This window comes from Gadus morhua, chromosome 22 (genome assembly GCF_902167405.1).
Source record: "Gadus morhua chromosome 22, gadMor3.0, whole genome shotgun sequence".
NCBI lineage: Eukaryota > Metazoa > Chordata > Actinopteri > Gadiformes > Gadidae > Gadus > Gadus morhua.
The window spans coordinates 6,380,013-6,400,881 of NC_044069.1; the positions used below are offsets into that span (position 1 = coordinate 6,380,013).

At 50.0% G+C, this 20,869-nt stretch overlaps 6 protein-coding genes across 6 annotated transcripts; 5 read left to right on the top strand and 1 right to left on the bottom strand.

The window, feature by feature from the left end:
* Positions 1-365: 365 nt before the first annotated feature.
* Positions 366-2,200, top strand: LOC115535226 (apolipoprotein A-IV). The gene is made up of 4 exons (XM_030346244.1): positions 366-475; positions 664-752; positions 987-1,137; positions 1,508-2,200. The coding sequence occupies exons 2-4, from the start codon at positions 713-715 to the stop codon at positions 2,085-2,087; spliced, it is 771 nt and encodes a 256-aa protein (XP_030202104.1). The 5' UTR covers positions 366-475; positions 664-712; the 3' UTR covers positions 2,088-2,200.
* A 1,132-nt stretch (positions 2,201-3,332) lies between these two features.
* Positions 3,333-5,043, top strand: LOC115535241 (apolipoprotein A-IV). Its single transcript, XM_030346288.1, has 4 exons — positions 3,333-3,358; positions 3,491-3,567; positions 3,802-3,952; positions 4,322-5,043. The coding sequence occupies exons 2-4, from the start codon at positions 3,528-3,530 to the stop codon at positions 4,899-4,901; spliced, it is 771 nt and encodes a 256-aa protein (XP_030202148.1). The 5' UTR covers positions 3,333-3,358; positions 3,491-3,527; the 3' UTR covers positions 4,902-5,043.
* A 1,371-nt stretch (positions 5,044-6,414) lies between these two features.
* LOC115535852 (apolipoprotein A-IV-like) lies at positions 6,415-8,184 on the top strand. Its single transcript, XM_030347386.1, has 4 exons — positions 6,415-6,515; positions 6,648-6,721; positions 6,956-7,106; positions 7,472-8,184. Exons 2-4 carry the CDS (start codon positions 6,682-6,684, stop codon positions 8,049-8,051), a joined length of 771 nt encoding a protein of 256 aa, XP_030203246.1. The 5' UTR covers positions 6,415-6,515; positions 6,648-6,681; the 3' UTR covers positions 8,052-8,184.
* Positions 8,185-9,320: 1,136 nt separating this feature from the next.
* On the top strand, positions 9,321-11,147 carry LOC115535268 (apolipoprotein A-IV-like). The gene is made up of 4 exons (XM_030346322.1): positions 9,321-9,466; positions 9,599-9,687; positions 9,922-10,072; positions 10,437-11,147. The coding sequence occupies exons 2-4, from the start codon at positions 9,648-9,650 to the stop codon at positions 11,014-11,016; spliced, it is 771 nt and encodes a 256-aa protein (XP_030202182.1). The 5' UTR covers positions 9,321-9,466; positions 9,599-9,647; the 3' UTR covers positions 11,017-11,147.
* A 1,083-nt stretch (positions 11,148-12,230) lies between these two features.
* On the top strand, positions 12,231-14,087 carry LOC115535233 (apolipoprotein A-IV). Its single transcript, XM_030346273.1, has 4 exons — positions 12,231-12,416; positions 12,549-12,625; positions 12,861-13,011; positions 13,382-14,087. The coding sequence occupies exons 2-4, from the start codon at positions 12,586-12,588 to the stop codon at positions 13,959-13,961; spliced, it is 771 nt and encodes a 256-aa protein (XP_030202133.1). The 5' UTR covers positions 12,231-12,416; positions 12,549-12,585; the 3' UTR covers positions 13,962-14,087.
* An 861-nt stretch (positions 14,088-14,948) lies between these two features.
* tomm40l (translocase of outer mitochondrial membrane 40 homolog, like) lies at positions 14,949-20,644 on the bottom strand. Its single transcript, XM_030347072.1, has 10 exons — positions 20,496-20,644; positions 19,669-19,862; positions 19,396-19,463; positions 18,988-19,080; positions 18,577-18,678; positions 17,493-17,598; positions 17,102-17,224; positions 16,618-16,694; positions 16,320-16,422; positions 14,949-15,964 (listed from the first exon to the last, which is right to left on the bottom strand). Exons 2-10 carry the CDS (start codon positions 19,859-19,861, stop codon positions 15,825-15,827), a joined length of 1,005 nt encoding a protein of 334 aa, XP_030202932.1. The 5' UTR covers position 19,862; positions 20,496-20,644; the 3' UTR covers positions 14,949-15,824.
* Between the last annotated feature and the right edge of the window lie 225 nt (positions 20,645-20,869).

Sequence of the window (20,869 nt, forward strand, 5' to 3'; positions counted from 1 at the left end):
ACACTAACCTATCTTGATGTTAGCCTATCAGAGAAGACCTTTGAGCCTGTGGTTCTCCTGTCCCAACCCTGGGGAGGGATGGACGGACGGACTGACGGACAGACCACCCATTATAAGAATCCTAACAATATCTTCAAAAGCTTTGGAGAAAAGCCATAGGAAAGAATTTCCGCCGATAGCGGACAATTATGTTATATTTCTGAAGTAGCCTATCGTTAAACACCAAACACGTCTTGGTTCTGAGCACTAGATGGGTGGTGGGGGGGGGGGGGATGGGTGGGGTTTGTAATGCCACTGATGGCTATCATAAACCAGCGGGAGTAATCAGATGACGAGGTCACAGGGAATGTAACGTGGTGGGACAGGAGGGCGTACAGCAGGGCACAATGACGAACTTTGCCCTCTCCAACAAGCTATAAAAGGCCCTGAGAGAACATCTCTACCACAACAACACCTTGAGGCTCCAAAGAAGCAGGTAAGAGACGATGTATTCACGCAGACCGCTGGTATTGTACCTCCGTCATGGATCTGGATCGACCTAATCCATCATCTTAGAATCGAATGCGACCCAACTGGTCATCAGTTGGGTCGCATTCGATTCTAAGATGATGGATTATTTTTCGGATTGAGTGTTGAACGTGTGCTTCTTTCTTTGACCATCAGTGTCACCACCACCACCACCACCACCACCACCACCACCACCACCCCAACCATGAAGGTCTTTGCAGTGCTAGCGCTGACCCTTTTCTCCGGTAAGTGAAGTGATCTCATATCCCGGGGCTGGATAGTGTGGCGACTACAGGGGGTTTAAGTCCCTGCCCAAAGGTACAGGGTTTGATTCCCCACGTCTGCAGTCCAACCTGTAGGTCAGCAAGATGCCCTAATCCTACCTGCTCCTTAACGACGTGTGTCTTTATTCACTGTAAGTCACTTTAACGACCACATAGTAGTCCTGTTTCTAAAGTCCTGGATGTTCTTCCCCACAGCGTGCAACGCTGACCTGCTGTGGCAGGACCCGGCCCAGACCAGCGTCGCCACAGTCAGGGATGCCTTCTGGGACTACGTCGCCAAGGCAACCACCACCGCGGAGGAGTCCCTCCAGCAGATCAAGCAGTCCGCCCTGGGACAGGAAGTGGAGTAAGAGCGCTCACATTAACCTGGATGTTCTGTTTCAGTCTTTGTGATCAAAAACACAGTCAGCACTGGCGTTATTATGAAGCAATTAAGATTTGGCAGACTTTCTAAAAAGCAACTCAAAATAAGCAATTGCAGATTAAAGTACATGGGAGTTAATTACAGGTTGTGCATTAAAGAGGTAGAGATGGTACTTTTCAAAACAAAAGTGTGGTCAGGACACGATCAATCTGCAAAAGAAGCCCCATTCCGACGGGATTAGTTTGATGTACCACAAACTACATCAGTGCAATACTTTTCACTGATTAGATAAGTCAAAGGTCATTCTAGTATCACTAACCCCCCCCCTCCCCTCCCCCTACTCTGTGAACAGCACCAGGATCTCCGAGAGCTCCCAGGCCGTGACCCAGTACACCCTGGCCCTCCAGAACCAGGTGGCCCCCATGACCCAGGAGCTGCTGGCCAAGCTGTCCCTGGAGGCCGAGGCCCTGAAGACCCGCGTCGACTCTGAGCTGGCCTCCGCCGGTGTGGCGCTCCAGCCCTATTTGGCCGAGCTGAAGGAGGAGCTCCAGAAGCAGATGGACACCCTGCAGAAGGAGGTGCTGCCCTTCGCCCAGTCCATGGACGCCGAGACCCTGAAGGCCACCGTGCAGCAGAGGAGCCAGGAGCTGAAGGAGAGGCTGGACCAGAGCCTCCAGGGCATCCAGACCCAGATGGGACCCCTGACCGAGGGCCTGAAGCAGAAGGTGGACCAGAGCGTGCTGGACTTCCAGAGCAAGATGGAGCCCATCACCCAGGACTTCCAGAGGCAGCTGGCCCAGAAGAGCCAGGAGATCCAGCAGAGCCTGACCCCCATGGCAGAGGAGCTGAAGGCCAAGCTGACCGTCAACACCCAGGACCTGCAGAGCCAGCTGGCCGAGCTCTGGAAGTCCTTCAGCGAGAAGATCCAGTGATGGATCGATCCTGAGACCCATCCACAACGACCCCCCCCCCCCCCCCCTTGTCTTGAGACACACTGGTTATTTAATGTTGAATTGAACAAATAAAAAGTATTTTCAAGAGCAAATATTGTGTCTAAAGTTCTTGTCATGCCAGAATCATAGACTTGAGTAAAATCCTTCAAGGGGAAAAGTTTGGTAGTAAGTTCTAGAGGGGAAAAGTTTGGTAGTAAGTTCTAGAATCAAGGCAATTAAATTGGCTCATGGCAAAAAGCATCATAATATATATGATTAAAAAATAATATATATATATATCTATATATACAGTATATATATATATATATACTGTATAGCTATAAGGATAAAAAACTCTGTTGTACCCCAGGGATTCCATGAATGAGTGAAGGCACATGTTGGGAGGCATGCTTTACTGAACCTGTGCAGCGTTAAAACCAATATTTAATGCTCCCAACTACTGTGAATAATAAATATTCATCATTAAAAAACATCTGCCCAGGTACATAATGCAGCAGACCCATAATTAGCGTAATGAGAAACACCTGTGTTTGTCCTACAGTGACCCTCAGGTGAAATGTGCCTCTTAAAGCTCCTGATTGGGCTCAGTATGACCACTTCTGAAATGTATTCAAGGGGTAATCACACCTGCGGGTGGGATGTAGAGCAAAGAGGAGACGGAATGTCTATTGGATATTTGGGTCCGATATCCAATAGACATTCAGTCTCCGTGCTCCATGATGAGCCACGACTCATTTTCACCCGACGGTCCGATAATGTGCTGCTAATCTTGGAGTTACCGCTAATCAAACAAGAATTCCCATAATGCGCGCGGCTGAGCGGGTGCCGGTTACGTCCAAAGAGGCGTATGATTTTTAGAACTGGATCGGACCGAGGTGCGGTCGCTTTCACACCTCAAGCGAACCGCACCAGGGTTCGTTTGGAAGCGAACCGAGACCACCTCTCCGGCTGGGTCTCGGACCGGCTGTTTGGTCCGCACCAGAATTCAATGGCTTGTATTCACACCAGCCCTAAAGGTCTGCACCAGCGATGTGGGGGGGGGGGGGGAGGGGGGGTGTTTGTAATGCCACGGATGGCTATCATAAACCAGCGGGAGTAATCAGATGACGAGGTAACAGGGAATGTAACGTGGTAGGACAGGAGGGCGTACAGCAGGGCACAATGACGAACTTTGCCCTCTCCAACAAGCTATAAAAGGCCCTGAGAGGACATCTCTCCCACAACAACACCTTGAGGCTCCAAAGAAGCAGGTAAGAGACGATGTATTCACGCAGACCGCTGGTATTCTACCTCCATGACCAGTTGGGTTGCATTGGATTCTAAGATGATGGTTTTTTTTTCGGATTGAGTGTTGACCGTGTGCTTCTTTCTTTGACCACCAGTGTCACCACCACCACCACCACCACCACCACCACCACCATGAAGGTCTTTGCAGTGCTAGCGCTGACCCTTTTCTCCGGTAAGTGAAGTGATCTCATACCCCGGGGCCGGATAGTGTGGAGGCTACAGGGGGTTTAAGTCCCTGCCCAAAGGTACGGGGTTTTGATTCCCCACGTCTGCAGTCTAACCTGTGGGTCGGCAAGAGGCCCTAATCCTACCTGCTCCTTAACGACGTGTGTCTTTATTCACTGTAAGTCACTTTAACAACCACATAGTAGTTCTGTTTCTAAAGTCCTGGATGTTCTTCCCACAGCGTGCAACGCTGACCTGCTGTGGCAGGACCCGGCCCAGACCAGCGTCGCCACAGTCAGGGATGCCTTCTGGGACTACGTCGCCAAGGCAACCACCACCGCGGAGGAGTCCCTCCAGCAGATCAAACAGTCCGCCCTGGGACAGGAAGTGGAGTAAGAGCGCTCACATTAACCTGGATGTTCTGTTTCAGTCATTTTGATCAAAAACACAGTCAGCACTGACGTTATTATGAACCAATCAAGAGTCGGCAGACTTTCTAAAAAGCAACTCGAAATCAACAATTGCAGATAAAGTACACAGGAGTTAATTACAGGTTGTGCATTAAAGAGGTAGAGATGGTACTTTTCAAAACAAAAGTGTGGTCAGGACACGATCAATCTGCAAAAGAAGCCCCATTCCGACGGGATTAGTTTGATGTACCACAAACTACATCAGTGCAATACTTTTTACTGATTAGATAAGTCAAAGGTCATTCTAGTATCACTAACCCCCCCCCTCCCCTCCCCCTACTCTGTGAACAGCACCAGGATCTCCGAGAGCTCCCAGGCCGTGACCCAGTACACCCTGGCCCTCCAGAACCAGGTGGCCCCCATGACCCAGGAGCTGCTGGCCAAGCTGTCCCTGGAGGCCGAGGCCCTGAAGACCCGCGTCGACTCTGAGCTGGCCTCCGCCGGTGTGGCGCTCCAGCCCTACTTGGCCGAGCTGAAGGAGGAGCTCCAGAAGCAGATGGACACCCTGCAGAAGGAGGTGCTGCCCTTCGCCCAGTCCATGGACGCCGAGACCCTGAAGGCCACCGTGCAGCAGAGGAGCCAGGAGCTGAAGGAGAGGCTGGACCAGAGCCTCCAGGGCATCCAGACCCAGATGGGACCCCTGACCGAGGGCCTGAAGCAGAAGGTGGACCAGAGCGTGCTGGACTTCCAGAGCAAGATGGAGCCCATCACCCAGGACTTCCAGAGGCAGCTGGCCCAGAAGAGCCAGGAGATCCAGCAGAGCCTGACCCCCATGGCAGAGGAGCTGAAGGCCAAGCTGACCGTCAACACCCAGGACCTGCAGAGCCAGCTGGCCGAGCTCTGGAAGTCCTTCAGCGAGAAGATCCAGTAATGGATCGATCCTGAGACCCATCCACAACGACCCCCCCTCCCAGTCTTCAGACAACCCCCCCCCCCCCCCCCCCCCCTTGTCTTGAGACACACTGGTTATTTAATGTTGAATTGAACAAATAAAAAGTATTTTCAAGAGCAAATATTGTGTCCAAAGTTCTTGTCATGCCAGAATCGTAGACTTGAATAAAATCCTTCAAGGGGAAAAGTTTGGTTGTAAGTTCTAGATCAAGGCGATTAAATCGACTCACGGCAAAAAGCTTCACAATATATATATATTATAAAAAAAAAAATATATATATATATACTGTATAATAGCTAGAGGGATCAAAAAAAACACAGGGATTCCATGAATGGGTGAAGGCACATGTTGGGAGGCATGCTTTACTGAACCTACTTTATACTCAGTCAGTGCCCCAACCCAACTGTTCCCTAATGTATCGCCTCGGATCAATAAAGAACCGTCTTATCCTAACTCGATCTATAATGATCACCTGCCACCATTTTTGTATGCTGTATTTTACACAAGGATTAAAACCAATATTTAAGACTCACAAACTGCTCAGACTAATAAATATTCATTATTAAAAGGATTTTCAAAGGACCTATTTCAGTAAGTCTTTCCATCTCTCATTTTGCGCATTTACTCTCTTACACATTTCTCAAAAACCACCTCAATCGAGCGGATGAACTGTTTTGCAAATTAGAGGATTTTTCTGCGAATTTTGCTGTTTCCATGACCATTTACTGATTCGATATTTCAACATTTGCATGAAATCAGGGGGATGGAAACCCAGCTAGCGTGGCTCTTAAGTGAAGATGCAATCAACCATCTGCCCAGGTACTTAATGCAGCAGACCCATAATTAGCGTAATGAGAGACTACAGTGACCCTCAGGTGAAATGTGCCTCTTGAAGCTCCTGATTGGGCTCAGTATGACCACTTCTGAAATGTATTTAACGTTTAATCACACCTGTGGATGCGGTGTGGAGCAAAGAGGAGACGGAATGTCTATTGGATACTTGGGTCCGACATCCAATAGACATTCAGTCTCCGTGCTCCATGATGAGCCACGACTCATTTTGACCCGACGGTCCGACAATGTGCTGCTAATCTTGGAGTTACCGCTAATCAAACAATAATACCCATAATGTGCGCGGCTGAGCGGGTGCCGGTTACGTCCAAAGAGGCGTATGATTTTTTGAACTGGATCGGACCGAGGTGCGGTCGCTTTCACACCTCAAGCGAACCGCACCAGGGTTCGTTTGGAAGCGAACCGAGACCACCTCTCCGGCTGGGTCTCGGACCGGCTGTTTGGTCCACACCAGAATTCAATGGCTTGTATTCACACCAGCCCTAAAGGTCTGCACCAGTGATGTGTGTGTGTGTGTGTGTGTGTGTGTGGGGGGGGGGGGTGTGGTGTTTGTAATGCCACGGATGGCTTTCATAAACCAGCGGGAGTAATCAGATGACGAGGTCACAGGGAATGTAACGTGGTAGGACAGGAGGGCGTACAACAGGGCACAATGATGAACTTTGTCCTTTCCAGCAAGCTATAAAAGGCCCTGAGAGGACATCTCTCCCACAACAAGATCTTGAGGCTCCAAAGAAGCAGGTAAGAGACGATGTATTCAAGCAGCCCGCTGGTATTCTACCTCCATGACCAGTTGTGTTGCATTAGATTCTAAGATGATGGATTTTTTTTCGGATTGAGTGTTGACCGTGTGCTTCTTTCTTTGACCACCAGTGTCACCACCACCACCACCACCACCACCACCACCATGAAGGTCTTTGCAGTGCTAGCGCTGACCCTTTTCTCTGGTAAGTGAAGTGATCTCATACCCTGGGGCCGGATAGTGTGGTGACTACAGGGGGTTTAAGTCCCCGCCGAAAGGTACGGGGTTTGATTCCCCATGTCTGCAGTCTAACCTGTTGGTCGGCAAGAGGCCCTAATCCTACCTGCTCCTTGATGACCTGTGTCTTTATTCACTGTAAGTCACTTTAACAACCAAATAGTAGTTCTGTTTCTAAAGTCCTGGATGTTCTTCCCCACAGCGTGCAACGCTGACCTGCTGTGGCAGGACCCGGCCCAGACTAGCGTCGCCACAGTCAGGGATGCCTTCTGGGACTACGTCGCCAAGGCAACCACCACCGCGGAGGAGTCCCTCCAGCAGATCAAACAGTCCGCCCTGGGACAGGAAGTGGAGTAAGAGCGCTCACGTTAACCTGGATGTTCTGTTTCAGTCTTTGTGATCAAAAACACAGTCAGCACTGGCGTTATTATGAACCAATCAAGATTTGGCAGATTTTCTAAAAAGGAACTCGAAATCAGCAATTGCAGAATAAAGTACAGAGGAATTAATTACAGGTTGTGCATTAAAGAGGTAGAGATGGTACTTTTCAACACAAAAGTGTTGTCAGGACACGATCAATCTGCGAAAGAAGCCCCATTCCGACGGGATTAGGTTGACGTACCACTAACTACATCAGTGCAGTACTTTTCGCTGATTAGATAAGTCAAAGGTCATTCTAGTATCACTAACCCCCCCCCTCCCCCTTCTCTGTGAACAGCACCAGGATCTCCGAGAGCTCCCAGGCCGTGACCCAGTACACCCTGGCCCTCCAGAACCAGGTGGCCCCCATGACCCAGGAGTTGCTGGCCAAGCTGTCCCTGGAGGCCGAGGCCCTGAAGACCCGCGTCGACTCTGAGCTGGCCTCCGCCGGCGTGGCGCTCCAGCCCTACTTGGCCGAGCTGAAGGAGGAGCTCCAGAAGCAGATGGACACCCTGCAGAAGGAGGTGCTGCCCTTCGCCCAGTCCATGGACGCCGAGACCCTGAAGGCCACCGTGCAGCAGAGGAGCCAGGAGCTGAAGGAGAGGCTGGACCAGAGCCTCCAGGGCATCCAGACCCAGATGGGACCACTGACCGAGGGCCTGAAGCAGAAGGTGGACCAGAGCGTGCTGGACTTCCAGAGCAAGATGGAGCCCATCACCCAGGACTTCCAGAGGCAGCTGGCCCAGAAGAGCCAGGAGATCCAGCAGAGCCTGACCCCCATGGCAGAGGAGCTGAAGGCCAAGCTGACCGTCAACACCCAGGACCTGCAGAGCCAGCTGGCCGAGCTCTGGAAGTCCTTCAGCGAGAAGATCCAGTAATGGATCGATCCCGAGACCCATCCACAACGACCCCCCCTCCCAGTCTTCAGACAACCCCCCCCCCCCCTTGTCTTGAGACACACTGGTTATTTAATGTTGAATTGAACAAATAAAAGGTATTTTCAAGAGCAAATATTGTGTCTAAAGTTCTTGTCATGCCAGAATCATAGACTTGAGTAAAATCCTTCAAGGGGAAAAGTTTGGTAGTAAGTTCTAGAATCAAGGCGATTAAATTGGCTCATGGCAAAAAGCATCATAATATATATATATTATAAAAAAATATATAAATATATATATACTGTATAATAGCTAGAGGGATAAAAAAAAAAACAGGGATTCCATGAATGAGTGAAGGCACATGTTGGGAGGCATGCTTTACTGAACCTACTTTATACTCAGTCAGTGCCCCAACCCAACGGTTCCCTAATGTATCGCCTCGGATCAATAAAGATCCACCTAATCCTAACTTGATCTATAATGATCACCTGCTACCATTTTTGTCTACTGTATTTTACACGATGGATTAAAACCAATATTTAAGACTCACAAACTGCTCTGAGTAATAAATATTCATTATTAAAAGGATGTTCAAAGGACCCATTTCAGTGTGGCTCTTAAAGTGAAGATACAATGAACCATCTGCCCAGGTACATAATGCAGCAGACCCATAATTAGCGTTACGAGAGACACCTGTGTTTGTCCTACAGTGACCCTCAGGTGAAATGTGCCTCTTGAAGCTCCTGATTGGGCTCCGTGTGACCACTTCTGAAATGTATTTAACGTGTATCCACACCTGCGGATGCGGTGTGGAGCAAAGTGGAGACGGAATGTCTATTGGATATTTGGGTCCGATATCCAATAGACATTCAGTCTCCGTGCTCCATGATGAGCCACGACTCATTTTCACCCGACGGTCCGACAATGTGGTGCAAATCTTGGGAGTTTACACTAATCAAACAATAATTCCCATAAAGCGCGCGGCTGAGTGGGTGCCTGTTACATCCAAAGAGGCGTATGATTTTTAGAACTGGATCGGACCGAGGTGCCGGCGTTTTCACACCTCAAGCGAACCGTATCAGGCTTCGTTTGGAAGCGAACCGAGACCACCTCTCCGGCTGGGTCTCGGACCGGCTGTTTGGTCCGCACCAGAATTCGAAGGCTTGTATTCACACCAGCCCTAAAGGTCTGCACCAGCGATGTGGGGGGGGGGGGAGGGGGGGTGTTTGTAATGCCACGGATGGCTATCATAAACCAGCGGGAGTAATCAGATGACGAGGTCACAGGGAATGTAACGTGGTAGGACAGGAGGGCGTACAGCAGGGCACAATGACGAACTTTGCCCTCTCCAACAAGCTATAAAAGGCCCTGAGAGAACGTTTCTCCCACAACAACACCTTGAGGCTCCAAAGAAGCAGGTAAGAGACGATATATTCACGCAGACCGCTGGTATTCTACCTCCATGACCAGTTGGGTTGCATTGGATTCTAAGATGATGGATTATTTTTCGGATTGAGTGTTGACCGTGTGCTTCTTTCTTTGACCACCAGTGTCACAACAACCACCACCACCACCACCACCACCACCACCACCACCACCATGAAGGTCTTTGCAGTGCTAGCGCTGACCCTTTTCTCCGGTAAGTGAAGTGATCTCATATCCCGGGGCTGGATAGTGTGGCGACTACAGGGGGTTTAAGTCCCTGCCCAAAGGTACTTGGTTTGATTCCCCACGTTTGCAGTCCAACCTGTAGGTCGGCAAGATGCCCTAATCCTACCTGCTCCTTAACAACGTGTGTCTTTATTCACTGTAAGTCACTTTAACGACCACATAGTAGTACTGTTTCTAAAGTCCTGGATGTTCTTCCCCACAGCGTGCAACGCTGACCTGCTGTGGCAGGACCCGGCCCAGACCAGCGTCGCCACAGTCAGGGATGCCTTCTGGGACTACGTCGCCAAGGCAACCACCACCGCGGAGGAGTCCCTCCAGCAGATCAAACAGTCCGCCCTGGGACAGGAAGTGGAGTAAGAGCGCTCACGTTAACCTGGATGTTCTGTTTCAGTCTTTGTGATCAAAAACACAGTCAGCACTGGCGTTATTATGAACCAATCAAGATTTGGCAGATTTTCTAAAAAGGAACTCGAAATCAGCAATTGCAGATTAAAGTACAGAGGAATTAATTACAGGTTGTGCATTAAAGAGGTAGAGATGGTACTTTTCAACACAAAAGTGTTGTCAGGACACGATCAATCTGCGAAAGAAGCCCCATTCCGACGGGATTAGGTTGATGTACCACTAACTACATCAGTGCAGTACTTTTCGCTGATTAGATAAGTCAAAGGTCATTCTAGTATCACTAACCCCCCCCTCCCCCTTCTCTGTGAACAGCACCAGGATCTCCGAGAGCTCCCAGGCCGTGACCCAGTACACCCTGGCCCTCCAGAACCAGGTGGCCCCCATGACCCAGGAGCTGCTGGCCAAGCTGTCCCTGGAGGCCGAGGCCCTGAAGACCCGCGTCGACTCTGAGCTGGCCTCCGCCGGCGTGGCGCTCCAGCCCTACTTGGCCGAGCTGAAGGAGGAGCTCCAAAAGCAGATGGACACCCTGCAGAAGGAGGTGCTGCCCTTCGCCCAGTCCATGGACGCCGAGACCCTGAAGGCCACCGTGCAGCAGAGGAGCCAGGAGCTGAAGGAGAGGCTGGATCAGAGCCTCCAGGGCATCCAGACCCAGATGGGACCCCTGACCGAGGGCCTGAAGCAGAAGGTGGACCAGAGCGTGCTGGACTTCCAGAGCAAGATGGAGCCCATCACCCAGGACTTCCAGAGGCAGCTGGCCCAGAAGAGTCAGGAGATCCAGCAGAGCCTGACCCCCATGGCAGAGGAGCTGAAGGCCAAGCTGACCGTCAACACCCAGGACCTGCAGAGCCAGCTGGCCGAGCTCTGGAAGTCCTTCAGCGAGAAGATCCAGTGATGGATCGATCCCGAGACCCATCCACAACGACCCCCCCTCCCAGTCTTCAGACAACCCCCCCCCCCTTGTCTTGAGACACACTGGTTATTTAATGTTGAATTGAACAAATAAAAGGTATTTTCAAGAGCAAATATTGTGTCTAAAGTTCTTGTCATGCCAGAATCATAGACTTGAGTAAAATCCTTCAAGGGGAAAAGTTTGGTAGTAAGTTCTAGAATCAAGGCGATTAAATTGGCTCATGGCAAAAAGCATCATAATATATATATATTATAAAAAAATATATATATATACTGAATAATAGCTAGAGGGATAAAAAAAAAACAGGGATTCCATGAATGGGTGAAGGCACATGTTGGGAGGCATGCTTTACTGAACCTACTTTATACTCAGTCAGTGCCCCAACCCAACTGTTCCCTAATGTATCGCCTCGGATCAATAAAGATCCACCTAATCCTAACTTGATCTATAATGATCACCTGCTACCATTTTTGTCTACTGTATTTTACACGATGGATTAAAACCAATATTTAAGACTCACAAACTGCTCTGAGTAATAAATATTCATTATTAAAAGGATGTGCAAAGGACCCATTTCAGTGTGGCTCTTAAAGTGACAATGAACCATCTGCCCAGGTACATAATGCAGCAGACCCATAATTAGCGTTAAGAGAGACACCTGTGTTTGTCCTACAGTGACCCTCAGGTGAAATGTGCCTCTTGAAGCTCCTGATTTGGCTCAGTGTGACCACTTCTGAAATGTATTTAACGCGCATCCACACCTGCGGATGCGGTGTGGAGCAAAGAGGAGACGGAATGTCTATTGGATACTTGGGTCCGATATCCAATAGACATTCAGTCTCCGTGCTCCATGAAGAGCCACGACTCATTTTCACCCGACGGTCCGACAATGTGGTGCAAATCTTGGGAGTTTACACTAATCAAACAATAATTCCCATAAAGCGCGCGGCTGAGCGGGTGCCTGTTACATCCAAAGAGGCGTATGATTTTTAGTACTGGATCGGACCGAGGTGCCGGCGTTTTCACACCTCAAGCGAACGGCAACAGGCTTCGTTTGGAAGCGAACCGAGACCACCTCTCCGGCTGGGTCTCGGACCGGCTGTTTGGTCCGCACCAGAATTCGAAGGCTTGTATTCACACCAGCCCTAAAGGTCTGCACCAGCGATGTGGGAGGGGGGGAGGGGGGGTGTTTGTAATGCCACGGATGGCTATCATAAACCAGCGGGAGTAATCAGATGACGAGGTCACAGGGAATGTAACGTGGTAGGACAGGAGGGCGTACAGCAGGGCACAATGACGAACTTTGCCCTCTCCAGCAAGCTATAAAAGGCCCCGAGAGAACGTTTCTCCCACAACAACACCTTGAGGCTCCAAAGAAGCAGGTAAGCAACGATATATTCAGGCAGTCCGCTGGTATTGTACCTCCATGACCAGTTGGGTCGCATTCGATTCTAAGATGATGGATTATTTTTCGGATTGAGTGTTGAACGTGTGCTTCTTTCTTTGACCACCAGTGTCACCACCACCACCACCACCACCACCACCACAACCATGAAGGTCTTTGCAGTGCTAGCGCTGACCCTTTTCTCCGGTAAGTGAAGTGATCTCATATCCCGGGGCTGGATAGTGTGGCGACTACAGGGGGTTTAAGTCCCTGCCCAAAGGTACGGGGTGTTGATTCCCCACGTCTGCAGTCCAACCTGTAGGTCGGCAAGATGCCCTAATCCTACCTGCTCCTTAACGACGTGTGTCTTTATTCACTGTAAGTCACTTTAACGACCACATAGTAGTCCTGTTTCTAAAGTCCTGGATGTACTTCCCCACAGCGTGCAACGCTGACCTGCTGTGGCAGGACCCGGCCCAGACCAGCGTCGCCACAGTCAGGGATGCCTTCTGGGACTACGTCGCCAAGGCAACCACCACCGCGGAGGAGTCCCTCCAGCAGATCAAACAGTCCGCCCTGGGACAGGAAGTGGAGTAAGAGCGCTCACGTTAACTTGGATGTTCTGTTTCAGTCGTTTTGATCAAAAACACAGTCAGCACTGGCGTTATTATGAACCAATCAAGATTTGGCAGACTTTCTAAAAAGCAACTCAAAATCAGCAATTGCAGATTAAAGTACATGGGAGTTAATTACAGGTTGTGCATTAAAGAGGTAGAGATGGTACTGTTCAAAACGAAAGTGTTGTCAGGACACGATCAATCTGCAAAAGAAGCCCCATTCCGACGGGATTAGTCTGATGTACCACTAACTACATCAGTGCAATACTTTTCGCTGATTAGATAAGTCAAAGGTCATTCTAGTATCACTAACCCCCCCCCTCCCCTCCCCCTTCTCTGTGAACAGCACCAGGATCTCCGAGAGCTCCCAGGCCGTGACCCAGTACACCCTGGCCCTCCAGAACCAGGTGGCCCCCATGACCCAGGAGCTGCTGGCCAAGCTGTCCCTGGAGGCCGAGGCCCTGAAGACCCGCGTCGACTCTGAGCTGGCCTCCGCCGGCGTGGCGCTCCAGCCCTACTTGGCCGAGCTGAAGGAGGAGCTCCAGAAGCAGATGGACACCCTGCAGAAGGAGGTGCTGCCCTTCGCCCAGTCCATGGACGCCGAGACCCTGAAGGCCACCGTGCAGCAGAGGAGCCAGGAGCTGAAGGAGAGGCTGGACCAGAGCCTCCAGGGCATCCAGACCCAGATGGGACCCCTGACCGAGGGCCTGAAGCAGAAGGTGGACCAGAGCGTGCTGGACTTCCAGAGCAAGATGGAGCCCATCACCCAGGACTTCCAGAGGCAGCTGGCCCAGAAGAGCCAGGAGATCCAGCAGAGCCTGACCCCCATGGCAGAGGAGCTGAAGGCCAAGCTGACCGTCAACACCCAGGACCTGCAGAGCCAGCTGGCCGAGCTCTGGAAGTCCTTCAGCGAGAAGATCCAGTAATGGATCGATCCCGAGACCCATCCACAACGACACCCCCCCCCCCCCCCCCCCCCCCCTCCATTTACCTTGTCTTGAGACACATTGGTTATTTAATGTGGAATTTAACAAATAAAAAGTATTCCTAAATTGTGTCTAAAGTTCTTGCCATGCCCAAATCCTATACTTGGGTCAAATCCTTAAAGTGGTAAAGTCTGGTTGTTTACTTTTAGAATCCTACCAATTAAATTGAATCACAGTAAAAAGCTTCATAATAAATTAATATATATATAAAATAGTGGGATCGCAAACCCTATTGTACCCCAGGGACTCAATGAATGGATGTCTGGCCCATGTTGGGAGGCATGCTACATTGAACCTACTTCATACTCAGTGCTGTTCCCCATTGTATCGCATGGGTTCAATAAAGAACCATCTCATCCTAACTTGATCTCTAATCATTGGACGGGCTTTGTGTCCGCTGTATTTTTTCACAAGGATTCAAACAAACATTGAACAGTTTCACATTCTGCTCTGAATAATAGATATTCATTATTAAATGCATGCTCAAAACTCATAATACCAATGGTACTACTCTTTATGTACCATGGTCGGTGAAGATGCAATTACTATCTGCCCGTGTACATACCACAGCAGACCCATAATTAGCTTTATGCGCGACACTTGGGTTGGTCCTACAGTGACTCAGGTGAAACGTGCCTCTTGTCTCGTTAAGCTCCTCATTGGGATCTTGAGCTCAGCATTACCACTCCTGAATTTAATTTAAATAGCATTAACTGTAGAATAAGCTTGAGATCCACTCAATACACTTAAAGGGGACGTATTATACAACCAGGTGTGAGTGGGATTAGTCTAGGTGGATACGCTCACCTTTGAGGTCAGAAGCTACACATTTTCAAAATGGCTTGTAACGGCTAATCACACTCACACCTACTTGTATAACATGTCACCTTTAACCGTAGTCATGAAACGAAATGAACACAAGACATGTTTTTTTGATAAGAAATGCATTTATCGTTCCCCAATAGATATATACAGGTCATATATATATATATACTTGTATGTAATACTCCATATATATATTTTTATAGTGACCGTCCACAGTGAGAAAACAACAATGAGGTTATGTAGCACGACTCGCACGCATTCTTATATTAGTTCTACTATAACCCTGGCCAACACCAGCCCAAACCCACACACCCCACAGACAACACAAGGAAAACCAGAACACACTTCATGGACTTGGTGCCACAACTTTACAGTACAAAACATGAAATAAACTACCCCCCCCACCCCTTCAGAAAGACTGCGTAAACAAAAAAAACAGGCACTGAACTGCATGATAAAAATGAAACAGCAGTTGGGGGTCATAGAGGTGTAGATAGGTCCCTGTTATTCTGCTGAGCATTTATTAACGACATTCTTCGACACAGCCAGTCACCATCTCGCCCCCGTCCCATCCGTACGCCGTTAAATCTTATGTACACTCGTTATCGTAGAGCCGCCGACATATGTGGGGTGGGGGCTGCCATCAGGCTGGGGGGAGACCATAATGAGGATGAAGAAGAAGATGATGATGAAGACGCGATGCCTCAGGGACGGCGTACAGGACCTCATCGCGCACGTCGTCGCCCCGTGGCGTCACTGCTTGTGAGGTCACAGCGATGGGACGATGAGGTCGTCGTCGACGCGTCGTGACCCGGGGTGGCGCGTGACGTCATCGCGCGCCACGGACGGGCGTCGGTTTTTTTTTCCGTCCACAGTGCGATTGTCAGTTCCATGATGCGTGTATGAATAAACCCCTCCCACTCACCCCCCCCCCCCTCCCCTCCCAGAGACGCCGGTTCGGGCCGGTCCCCGGCGGGTTTAGCCGATGGTGACGCCGAAGCCGCACTGGAACTTGTTCTTGCGGTGGTTGAGGAAGGAGCACAGGGCCAGCGTGAGGGGGAGGGGCAGCAGCTTCTTCTCCAGCGTGGCGCCCACCACCCAGTTACTGTCCACCGAGCCTGGGGGGAGCACAGCAGCGTACACACGTTGGGGGGGGGGGCGATAGCAACACAAAGCGAGTGAGGATAACGGCCGGATGTCATGACGACGTGATACTACTTCATCTGACAAAAGTACGTGTTGTCAGTGCTAAACGCCCGCAATGTAAAATGTAATGCGAATGTAAAAGACCGCGAATCTTGCACTAAATTCCCTTTTCGGCTATTATTAAAATCCTAAAATAAACCCGGCACAATCCCGTATCAAAACACAGTCGTAGCAGCGTCGGTTCACGGGGCAGTTTTACAACTGTGAGAAAAAAACAAAAAGTCAACCTTCCCAACACGGTGTCAGCCAACAGAACTGGGAGCGTACCTTTGAAGAGCAGGTTGGCCTTGGGCACGTCCAGCGTGTAGCCGAACGACACGCTCGTCTCCTGCATGCGGGTGCTCGCCTCGAACTCGACCCCCACCTGCAGCTGGAGACGACAACAACAGAGGCAGGTGAGAGAGGGCGGAGCGACAGGAGACGGCCCGACAAACACCTGGCATCACATGAAGCATCACGGGGAAAAGACATCATAACGCTCTTGGTTGTTTAGGGAGACGTGAAGCATTAATCCACAGAGCATTGTATTAGCTGTGTGTGAGTCGGTGTATTGTCGGTGTAGTACCGTGTCGTTGGCTTTGTGGTAGTACGAGGCGTGAGCTCCGGCGCCCCCTACGGTCAGCGTGGCGATGTAGTTGTTGCCTGTTGGGGGAGACGTCGCATCATGTCACCGTTAGCCCCTTGGTTTAACTCCTGAGATTAAATCGTGAGGATCCTACACACTGAGCTCCACCAGCCTCTCACACACACACATTACAGACAGAAACACACGCATTACCGACACACACAATTCAGACTGACACACATTGCAGACAAACAGACACACACACACACATTACCGACAAACAGACACACACACATTACAGAGAGAAAAACACACACTAACAGACAAACAGACACACACACACATTACAGAGAGAAAAACACACACTAACAGACAAACAGACACACACACACACACACACACATTACAGAGAGAAAAACACACTAACAGACAAGCATTACAGTCAGACAAACATTACAGACAGAAACACTAGACACACACACACCTGTGTAGCGTCCCGCCAGGGACATGACTGTGCCCTCCTCTCCGGGCCGGCGGTGGTAGACCAGCTCGCCGCCCAGGGCCAGGGAGGGGGTGATGGACTGCAGGTAGTGGGACACCACGATACCTGGGAGGACCACCGGGGGGGGGGGGGGTTAGGGGTTAGGAGAGAGCGCTCGGGCCGGTGCCACGCTACGGCCATAGCAGAGACGTGTTCAAAGGTCACTTCTCTAATCAGAGCAGAGCACTGTCGTCCCCCCGTCCCCCCCCCCCCCCTGCCATGAGGTGACACCACGCCACCGGATCCCACACTGTCATTCGAGAAGCGTTTGTTTTTAAAATGATTTGTTTCGCAATACAAAAGGAGGGGGGTTGCTAAGCGACCGTCGACCTACCGGAGCCGACCAGGACGTCGGGGTTGCCGAGGGTGACGGCGGCGGTGAAGTTCTCCCCGCGCCACTCGGCGTCGCCCTGCCAGTTCACAAACTTCTGCTGCTGGGTCTGAGGGCAGGAGAAGAACAGACATGGGACGACTGGTACCAGTAGCATGGGACGACTGGTACCAGTAGCATGGGACGACTGGTACCAGTAGCATGGGACGACTGGTACCAGTAGCATGGGACGACTGGTACCAGTAGCATGGGACGACTGGAACCAGTAGCATGGGACGACTGGTACCAGTACCATGGGACGACTGGTACCAGTACCATGGGACGACTGGTACCACTAGCATGGGACGACTGGTACCACTAGCATGGGACGACTGGTACCACTAGCATGTGACGACTGGTACCAGTACCATGGGACGACTGGTACCAGTACCATGGGACGACTGGTACCAGTAGCATGGGACGACTGGTACCAGTAGCATGGGACGACTGGTACCAGTAGCATGGGACGACTGGTACCAGTAGCATGGGACGACTGGTACCAGTAGCATGGGACGACTGGTACCAGTAGCATCGGACTAACTGGACCATGTGACGATTGGTACCAGTAGCATGGGACGACTGGTACCAGTAGCATGGGACGACTGGTACCAGTACCATGGGACGACTGGTACCAGTACCATGGGACGACTGGTATCAGTACCATGGGACGACTGGTACCAGTACCATGGGACGACTGGTACCAGTACCGTGTGACGACTGGTACCAGTACCATGGGATGACTGGTACCAGTAGCATGGGACTCACTGGACCATGTGACGACTGGTACCAGTCGCGTATGACTATCTGGACCGTGTGACGACTGGTACCAGACCCATTGGACTGACCTTCATGTGATCATAATAACCAACAGCATGTGACTAACAGAACCTACAGTCCATGTATTTACTGGCCGCCATAAACATGTTTTAAAGGTAAAAGAAAGTATATCATCCATTAAAGACTAGCCCAAAAAATATTTTCGATTTATCCTTTTAAAGCAAACAAACGGCTTTGAGGTGAATCTGAATGAATAACCCTGCTAACGGACCTGAAAAGCCAACTTGGAGCGGATCTGGCTGGAGACCTGGTGGATGATCTGGGCGTTGAGGCTGCCACTGTTGTCCATGTCGCCCACCACCACCGGGAAAGACTGCAGCCAGGAGAAACACAACAGAAGGCCTCAGAACATGATAAGAGGGGCTCTGTCAAACCCAGATGGGAAAAGGAGGTTATCACAGCAAAAGAGGACAATACGAATTGAAATCTGATTTAAAAAAAAACGATCTTTACACAATATATACATTTTGTATACAGATATGTATTTATACACATAGCAATGTGAAATATCGAAAGCTGAGGTAAAACAATACGATGACAGTGTGATGAATGACTTTTAGAATCACATGAGGCCACCGGTAAACGACAGCTTGGTGGGTATTAGTGACGGTTAAAGGGTTACCTCGGAAGGACCCGTCTGCTGCGTTCCAACGTAGGTGACCCCGAACCTGTAGCTGGAGTCTCCTAGTGTGCTCAGCATCAGCGTGTGGTTAACCTGCGCACGTTAAACACATGTTTTACACGTTAAACCCATGTTATGAACGAGACCGTATGATACACACAGGTGTGAAACTTCTTAGAGATTGGATGTATTTAATGCATTGCTTTTTCATTTTTATTCCATTTTTCTTGGTGTGATCGCACCATCAATTAAAGCAAAAATCCTCCATTCCTTGTGGTTTGTGTCTTATGCTTGTCCCCAAATGAAGACAATAAGCCGACTTCAGTGTTTCCAGCTAAAGCGGATCCATTAATAAGCAGACGCCGGGAAATGACCCGGAGGTGGTAATGAGAGCGGGACGGAACCGACCTGGAAGTAGTTACTGAGGCCCTTGTTGACGGTGAGCCGGACGCCCTCCATCTGAGCTGGGAACACCTCTGGAGGGCAGACAGAAGCAGACGCTCAACACAGATTTAAACCCTTGCCATGGCAAGGTTTAGGTCAAGCCTCACCTTTGTTTAGAGGTCAATATCCACCTATGTCGAGGTCCTTTCCAAGAAGGAAAAGCCTTCGACATTTTTTGTTTGTTTGTTAACGACAAACGCACCAGGGCAACACAAACTCCTCCTCCGCGCTATTTACCTTTGCACTTCCGATGACACTCCTCGAACGCTCCGGGGTTGGGCAAAGGGCTCTCCGATTCCACCTCCTCGGCAGCGGGTAGGACTGGAGTCACAGAGGGCATCCCGAAGCCCGGGGGCACCGTCATCCCCGGAGCAGGGACGCTCCCGGGGACCGGCGGTGGGGGGGAGCTGGCTGCCAAAACACTCCCCATTCTGAGACGATGAAGAAACCACGAGATGGCAACAGATTAGTGTCATTGAATGTGGGGTTACTCGGGTAGTAACGGGAAACGAGAAAATTGAGATATACAACTACATACATATGGTTGAAGTACGGTAACGAAATCCGTTTAATTCAAGTGACAAAAGTTTAACAAGACGTAAGTACGGTAAGAAACATCCCTTAATGTGTAAGACATAAGGCAATTAATTACAAACGGTGACATCACATCGGTCTTCATTCATTCATTTCAGCCTAATGTAAAAACGGATTACCGCTCATTGGCCAATGAATAGCGAAACCGGTAATTCTGGAGATAGTGGCATGGACCTCGATAACACCTCAATCCCCACTTTAATGATCGATGAAGGGGAGTTTTAATAAAGACTGACTGGCCTTTAGCGGAGCTAAGCTAGTGCTCTCCTGCGGGCAAATGACTAGTCTGCTAGCAGGCTAGCTGTTCTAGCACCATGCACAGACTGACAATCCCACACGGGATGGGAAAACATTTCGAGTCATTACATACAAAGGTATTGGCAGTCATACACTAGCACTGGGATTGTAGCTTTTGTATATCTGTTTAAAACCTTGTGGAATGAAATACAGCGCTAACATTAGCTACTCACGTTGAATTTTCCAGAGGACAGTACGGCCGGAAGTTATAACATGCAGTACCTCAAAGAGGACGAGCGTGAGGCGTAGACCCGCCCCCTTTCTGGATACGACTGCTTGATTGGTTAGGAACCCCACATGTCAAACCTTCTTGGCAGAGGCGCCGGTCAATCAACAAATGTGCAACCAGCAAGTCCAAAGATATTGTAAGATTAAAGGCGTGGCTTAGGGCTCGAGTGAAATTATATTGGATGATGAAAGTGTAGTGTGCTGTGAATGGGAGTGGCGAACTATATTGGCGACGCTGTTTGGTCGACGACCACGACGTAGAGGTTGCATTGAGGCGTATTTAAACCCAACGGTGAATTACGTTGAAGGTCGTTGGGAG

Excerpts from the sequence above, each read along its gene's own strand:
- LOC115535226 (XM_030346244.1), top strand. The coding sequence starts at position 713 with ATGAAGGTCTTTGCAGTGCTAGCGCTGACCCTTTTCTCCG. Across the intron at positions 753-986 it reads AGCGCTGACCCTTTTCTCCG|CGTGCAACGCTGACCTGCTG; the intron begins GTAAGTGAAGTG and ends TCTTCCCCACAG. Across the intron at positions 1,138-1,507 it reads GCCCTGGGACAGGAAGTGGA|CACCAGGATCTCCGAGAGCT; the intron begins GTAAGAGCGCTC and ends CTCTGTGAACAG.
- LOC115535241 (XM_030346288.1), top strand. The coding sequence starts at position 3,528 with ATGAAGGTCTTTGCAGTGCTAGCGCTGACCCTTTTCTCCG. Across the intron at positions 3,568-3,801 it reads AGCGCTGACCCTTTTCTCCG|CGTGCAACGCTGACCTGCTG; the intron begins GTAAGTGAAGTG and ends TTCTTCCCACAG. Across the intron at positions 3,953-4,321 it reads GCCCTGGGACAGGAAGTGGA|CACCAGGATCTCCGAGAGCT; the intron begins GTAAGAGCGCTC and ends CTCTGTGAACAG.
- LOC115535852 (XM_030347386.1), top strand. The coding sequence starts at position 6,682 with ATGAAGGTCTTTGCAGTGCTAGCGCTGACCCTTTTCTCTG. Across the intron at positions 6,722-6,955 it reads AGCGCTGACCCTTTTCTCTG|CGTGCAACGCTGACCTGCTG; the intron begins GTAAGTGAAGTG and ends TCTTCCCCACAG. Across the intron at positions 7,107-7,471 it reads GCCCTGGGACAGGAAGTGGA|CACCAGGATCTCCGAGAGCT; the intron begins GTAAGAGCGCTC and ends CTCTGTGAACAG.
- LOC115535268 (XM_030346322.1), top strand. The coding sequence starts at position 9,648 with ATGAAGGTCTTTGCAGTGCTAGCGCTGACCCTTTTCTCCG. Across the intron at positions 9,688-9,921 it reads AGCGCTGACCCTTTTCTCCG|CGTGCAACGCTGACCTGCTG; the intron begins GTAAGTGAAGTG and ends TCTTCCCCACAG. Across the intron at positions 10,073-10,436 it reads GCCCTGGGACAGGAAGTGGA|CACCAGGATCTCCGAGAGCT; the intron begins GTAAGAGCGCTC and ends CTCTGTGAACAG.
- LOC115535233 (XM_030346273.1), top strand. The coding sequence starts at position 12,586 with ATGAAGGTCTTTGCAGTGCTAGCGCTGACCCTTTTCTCCG. Across the intron at positions 12,626-12,860 it reads AGCGCTGACCCTTTTCTCCG|CGTGCAACGCTGACCTGCTG; the intron begins GTAAGTGAAGTG and ends ACTTCCCCACAG. Across the intron at positions 13,012-13,381 it reads GCCCTGGGACAGGAAGTGGA|CACCAGGATCTCCGAGAGCT; the intron begins GTAAGAGCGCTC and ends CTCTGTGAACAG.
- tomm40l (XM_030347072.1), bottom strand. The coding sequence starts at position 19,861 with ATGGGGAGTGTTTTGGCAGCCAGCTCCCCCCCACCGCCGGTCCCCGGG. Across the intron at positions 17,225-17,492 it reads CGACGTCCTGGTCGGCTCCG|GTATCGTGGTGTCCCACTAC; the intron begins GTAGGTCGACGG and ends TGGTCCTCCCAG. Across the intron at positions 15,965-16,319 it reads GGCCAACCTGCTCTTCAAAG|GCTCGGTGGACAGTAACTGG; the intron begins GTACGCTCCCAG and ends TGCTCCCCCCAG.